Source organism: Pollicipes pollicipes, unplaced genomic scaffold, assembly GCF_011947565.3.
Source record: "Pollicipes pollicipes isolate AB1234 unplaced genomic scaffold, Ppol_2.1 Scaffold_7231;HRSCAF=8579_pilon_pilon_pilon, whole genome shotgun sequence".
In the NCBI taxonomy this organism is placed as follows: Eukaryota; Metazoa; Arthropoda; class Thecostraca; order Pollicipedomorpha; family Pollicipedidae; genus Pollicipes; species Pollicipes pollicipes.
Window position 1 is genome coordinate 7150488 of NW_023597034.1, and position 6704 is coordinate 7157191.

Here is a 6704-nt window from a genome sequence, read left to right on the forward strand (position 1 = left end):
CCGGGCGGCGTCGTCCCGACGGTCAGGTAACACCGGAGGCCGGTTGAACGGTGCCGAGCATTGCGGCAAGCCAATTTTTACCGCAAATTGTTGCCGGAATAAAAGTAATCCCTGTTTTATTTAAAAGCAACAGATGTTTTCTCACATCATCAGGAAAGATTGGTAATGTTCAGATGACCATTCAATTGCAAGAAATAAAAAAAGCGAAAGTCATTAGGGGTCACGCCCTTATAAAATTGTAGTCTACGGAAGGTCCTTCTTTAAGGACAAGTACGAGTATCTTGTCAACACCACCTCAGAGCGTTACATCGCTATCGTTCCGGTACACTTCTTAGTGGCCCTGGGTCGTCTTCACGGGGTCGATCCGCACTAGGAGTGGCTCCAGCAGGACCGGGCGACACCGAGCACGTTATAGACTTCACTGACTTGGTTTGAGGGGCATTTCATGGCACAAGCTCAAGACGGTCGTGCTGTGCCTTCTCACCCGCCCGGCATGTCGCCCTGAACTTCACGCTGTGGGTTACCCTCAAGAACCACGTCCACGTGAACAAACTAGCAAACCTTCAAGACCTAGATTCAGCTTTCAGGCTTGAGATGGGACGCATCACAAGACACGCGTTACAAGACAAAGCGGCTAATCGACCACCTGCAGCAGGCAGTCAGCTGTTTCTCCACCCGGGCCACCAGGGGCCCATCTGCACCATCATTTGTAGTCGCAATTTGACGTACGCGAAGTCTCTGATGACTACCACTGTTGCTGCCTGTGTTTTGCTACTGAATTCGCAGTTGCATGCCACACCAGTCACGACTGGGCGTCGAATACATTTGTCATTGTTAGGGAAAACGTCGCTGAAGCGCATGCAGAACTCACGCACGCGCTTATCCAGACCGCAGGCGGTCCGGGTCAGGCGGGCTGTTGCAATGCTCGGGCTGTATCATCGGGAGAAGTCACGAAGCGCCGTTCGTGGTTATATAAGGCCTGGTCGCCGGCTTGCCACCATTCAGTCATCATCAGCCGCGGGCAAGACATCCAACAGTCGTCACACACGGAGATATGAAGCTGGTGAGTTTGCAGCAAGGCTTGACATATGTACTGTCTCCTGACATCGTTTTGCTTTTGGCTGGGCAAATGGTGCTCTGGTGTCGGGGAAAACCCTGTGTGCTGACAAGTTACAGGTGTATGTCATAAGCTACTGCAATTGTGATAACTCATTGATAGGTGGTGGGTTATGAACTGGAATGTAGCTGACGAATCATAACTTCCTAGCAACTTTCTTGACATGAATTTAGAAGGAATACTTTTTAAGCTTTTGTAGCAGTGGGGTTACAGACTTCGCCAGCATGCCTTGATGTGTCAGTAAAGAGCCTTGAATAAAAGTGGTACGAACTACAGGCTGACTTTGCTCCTGTCCGTTCGTATTACAGCAGCGGAAATTGCTGACCATTCAGACGAGGCCATGAGACAGTTGTCATTGGCAAAGGCTCTCCTAATCGGGGAAATATCGCGGGTGAAGCATCAAAACAATCATTAGTAAAGCAATGCAATCGGATACCGCGCTTCAGACACGAATGAAACCCACTGTTTGGATATTAACCGCGTCGCTACCTGACTGCATCACTCCGCTGCGGGGCCAGCTACATCCCGCCCCGCCCCTCTGAGCAGCGCATGCCCGGCCTCAGGTTCTCCTCGCCCTGGCGGCCGTCGCCGCGGCCGCGCCGCCGGAGGTACTGAGCCAGAAGTTCGAACGGGACCCGGAGGGCAACTACGAGTACGGCTACAAGCAAGACAACCGCCAGAGCGCCAGCGAGGTGGGCCGTGTGTCCCCCGGCCCGGAGCCGGGCACCGGCACTCTCAGCCAGACGGGCAGCTTCCAGTTCGTGGGTGATGACGGCCAGACGTACCGAGTGTCGTACGTGGCGGACGAGGGTGGCTTCCAGCCGCGAGCGGCGCACCTGCCCGTGGCGCCGGCGCAGATCCCCGAGTACGCCCAGCTGAGGATCGACCACCCGGAGCTGTTCTGGGCCTAGGGTGCCCAATAGGCAGCCAATGAGGCCGCACTGTGTGACGGCTGTACCGAGACACGAGCGGAAAGACCCTGTGATTCTGACGTTGATGTGCGCTTGAAGGATGCATGCTCCGTATTGCAATGAAATATTTACAAGCTGAAAACGTTGCGTGGAAACAATGACTGGACAAAAACGATCAGATGGCGCGAACGGCGAGGTAAAACGAATGCGATGAGCTCACCTCGTGGCCACAGAGACCGTCAGACCCCGGTGACACCCGGGAGACCCGTATTGATCGGCGCCATTCGGTGCATGCCGTTCGGCGGGGTGATGTTCTCATGGGCGTCCAGGTTCGGTGGCAGGTGGTACATGGAGGACGCCAATGCACTGCAAGTGAGTGGTGAGCTCGCCCTGTGTTCACAAAATTGACTAGCTGCACGCACTTTTTCATATTCAGCTATACATATGCATATATTGAGCCATGAAGAAACCTTTTATCTGCCGTCCTCTCGTACAATACCGACACTACGCCCGACCTGTCACCCGTGGACTTCACGCCGTGGGTGAACTTCAGCAACAGCAGCCACATGGACAAACCAGCGAACCCTTAAGAGCTCAAGCCAGCCTCGGGCTTGAGATGGGACACATAACCGCCGATAAGATCAAACGGCCAATCGACCATCTGCAGCAGGTTCAGCCGTCACGCATCCTGCGCCGCCAGGGGGCCATGTGGAACATCTCCTTTAGCCACGATTTGACGGATGCATGTTATGTGATGACGACCACTGGGTGCAGCTGGGCTTTTGTCATTGAACTGGCAGTCGCATGTTTCCGTAGTCGCGGTAGTGCAATAAACATACTCGCCACCGCTGAGGGAAATGTCGGTCAACTTATATCTGGTTCCAGTGGCGTCACTTACTAGTAAAAATACCAAAAAATATAAAATATTGTAGCTTTTGGTTTTTAGCTACCTAGACACAACACTATTAGTGTCATGCTCATTTTGGACCGAAAAATATCCTTTATGTACGTTATGTTTTCGTCATAACAACTCCAATGTTAGGTCATTCTGCAATGTTTCGACGAATGATAACACTTGGATTTGGAAAAAGAACAAACGGCTGCAATATTCCAGAGCATTTAAAAGTACTTGGTGGCCTAGAAAGAAACTTTCCCATTTTCTCCTCAACAGAGGCAAGTACTTTTGTTCCACAGTTGCGAGTGCGGAGGCATTTGATCGCTTACTGAATGCCAAAACACGATCGGCGACAGCGGGAATCGTTGGCGATCCAACACCCGTCAAACCGTGAGTAGGAAAGGTGTTCCCGATGGCTCCCTGCCGGTCCAGGATGTGCAACACACCGAACCAGCTACACGGAGGTCGATTACCCACGGCGATGCCCCATCTTACTGCGATGCATGGGAGGGAGTGTATGAGGTGCCGCCTGGGGCCCAGCTGGACCCACCCTGCTGTCGCCGTGTGTTGCGGCCCACCGGGGGGTCTCAGTCAGGCAGGGAAAATTACATTACTCAGTTTTTATAACGCCTTTGCCTGCTAGCTGATAAGTGCGTTCAGACCAAACTCAGTCTTTAATGGTGCGTTGCGGGCGCGCTGGTAGCCACTACACTGTGCATCCTCCATTTTAATAAGGCGTAGAGACCCAAGTACCGAGCTTTGCTGACGTCACTTGAAAGCAGTGGTGGTCGCACGACGTTAGGCTCAATTTTTGACTTTTTACCAAGGCGGAGCGCTGGTTTTGCCTGATCAGTCTTACTCATATTTCTTTGCGTGATAAGAGGCGTGTAGTTTCCGTGAAATTCCCCCCCTGGTTCTGACCACACCGCCGCGAATCCAAGATGGTGCAGATATGAAAGGCACTTCTGCATGCCGGAGGGATCGCTCATGCCACCAATACGACGACCAGAGTACCTGGTCACCAAGCAGGACGTTCCCAGTTCGAGACGGACATGGCACCGGCCCCGGATGGATGGGCGTAGGCGAGACCAGCGGATTATCGCCCGCACAGCGAGCCGGCCTGCCGCCCACTGGCGGTGAACAACGAGATCCTCTTGTCATGCCGGACAGAGCACGGCAATGACCGCACTCGCCAGCGCTGCAAGGGTTAACAGAAAACGACCAAGCTCTGACGCCCTCTCCATAACATGCCACGTGGCGTTGTAAGTGCCGTCTGCATACTGTGCGCTTTTATAATATGAATAACTGCTTAAATCTATGATCTAAGCATCCTTTTGTCATTTATACTTTTATAATTTGTGTTGTATTACCTGCCAACCCTGCAAGGTCGCTGGATTTGTGCCAAGCATGGGCCTTCGTTCCAATTCACTCAATGACAAAAGTAGAAATGCATTGAAACTTTGTCGAGATAAGTAAGACCCAGCAAGACAGGGGAAGAAAACAAGCAAATTAAATGCTCAGATTTTAGTGGCAGCAAGCTGGATCAGGCAACAAAACATGTCAACCTTCGCCAAAGTTTGCAAAAGTAAATGCTAAACTACAGCCCACTTGGTTGGACTCAGAGCACCCTAAGTTCTTTCTGGAACAAGTTTTGGACGGCTTGGAGCACTTTATATTAGATTATTTTTACATGTATGGTAAAATATGAACTTCAATGGTCCTGACAGTTCATGATTTTATCACGTGCGTCTCCGAGATGATGGCAAGTGACGTCAAGCTTCACAGTGACAAGTAACGCTTATTTGTGGCACGAAATGCACTCGAGAGAGCGGTTTTCCCAGAATGCTTCTTGCATTATCACCCTGAAGCCTATTACAATCATTTGGCTGTTTATACAAGACCAGGATCGTCCAAGCCCAAGCTAGGTCAAACCTATGCCTTCATTACCAGCGCCGCCCTTTTAAAGGTTATGTGATTGAAACGTTAATGATGCATATCTCGCAGGTTTTGAAGATCTACATTGTTTTCTCCATTGATGTGGCCTGCTTGTTTCTTTGTTAAGCTTTCTCGCCGTGTTAATGAAAGAACAGCATTCACTTCCTCGACCTGACATTGAATATTGCACGTCACATCTGTCGACGTCCACTAGCGCCCGTCGGATAAGTGGTCTTGCACAAGTTACACGACGCTCCGGAATGATATCCGAACTACGCGACGTAGCCGAGCCAAACTTGGCATAGCTGTAAACAATTGAATAGCGGATTATTTGGTGTAAAAAATTTAGATGAACCTTGCAAGGTCACTAACCTACGCCAGATTGAAATCGGGCCACGGATTCATCGAAGACAATTTATAGGGAATCGTTTAATCTGATGCAAACACGGCGTGTTAGACGAAGCTATACAACTCTGATATATTTTTTTGTAGGAAACAGAATAATTGGATAATAAATTGTATTGCCCTGGGGTAAGGTATGAAGGTCAGATCAAGGCCAAAACAACTCGTTTCCTTACTCCAGGGCTACTGTATGGGATAGTTTCTGGTGCTCATTTCAAATTTATTGAGAACAAAAACCACATTATGCATATTCTATGGACTTCTTAGAGGTCAAAACAGGTCACTGACCTAGAATGATCCAGGTTAACATTTTGTTTTCAGGAACATACTGCCTAACGTAATCTATATCGCTTATTAAAATGAAGAACTCAAAGCAGGCTTGTATGATTTTGATCACCATGACCTTCAAGAGACCAACCAAGGTCAATAACTTGAAATGAGCATGTGACTTTTTGCTTAGAACAGAAAGCTAGGTTCTGGGAGCACTTTGGAGACCAATCTTTACCTTGTTTGACCTTACTTAACCCAAAAGTCATACCATAGAAACTTTAAACTTTTGTATTTTTGTACTGTTCATGTATAGGTTAACACACCCTGTAATTTTGGTCTACCTAGCCTTCTTGGTTCCTGAGATCTTAGCGTGGGCAACGTGACCCCCACCCGAGCGAAGAGTATCCAGCCGGCTACCCAGGCACGTGCCAATGAAACAAGCTCACTTATGACGATTGCTTTGCTTTTAAGCATTCAATGTTACTCTAGTCAACAACATTTCATTATTTAATAAATATGTTGTTTAGTACGTCATTGTTTGGTACACCATGGAGCGTTTTTATGACGTCGCGTTGCTGCCATACTGACCGTGTCAGAATTGTCACTGTAGCGGACGGGGTGATTAACTTGCAGTACTTCAACTTGCCGAGAGGTGGTAGCATATTACTGGAGCGTGTTCGCGGAATCGAATATTGTCATGGGTTCATGTTTTGGCTCCTTCGCGTGATGTTTTTGGATGATTGTCTATTATTTGATTTAAGTCACTTGCATTCATATGCTGGTAATGACGCTATTCTATGTCAATCGAGTCACAATTTTACATTTGTTTTAACTCGTACCACTGTTCAAATTTCTATATTATGTAGCACGAAACGTGATTGGTATTTTAAACTTGCACAGATTGCAATGAATCGGTTCGGAACTAACTGAAGTCCGGGAAATCGCGCTGGCGTACGCCAGACAAAAAATAACTCGATTATGGTATTTTTTGGCCTTGAACACCACATAGACAATGAGATTACAATATTTTCGTGACGCGTCTATGGCATCACGCATGTTTTGGTAAGCTTGAAGTGATCTGCACGAAATAGCCTGCATTAGTTTGCGGGCATCCAGCTCAGAAACCAGAACGTTGTATGTCTTAGACCTAACTGTACGCAGCTGTAAGCCTAAA

General features: G+C 48.7%; 1 protein-coding gene across 1 annotated transcript; it reads left to right on the plus strand.

Annotated features, from left to right (window-relative positions):
- The first annotated feature begins 1054 nt into the window (after positions 1-1054).
- On the plus strand, positions 1055-2028 carry LOC119109340 (larval cuticle protein 65Ag1-like). The gene is made up of 2 exons (XM_037232952.1): positions 1055-1063; positions 1681-2028. Exons 1-2 carry the CDS (start codon positions 1055-1057, stop codon positions 2026-2028), a joined length of 357 nt encoding a protein of 118 aa, XP_037088847.1.
- The last annotated feature ends 4676 nt before the right edge of the window (positions 2029-6704 follow it).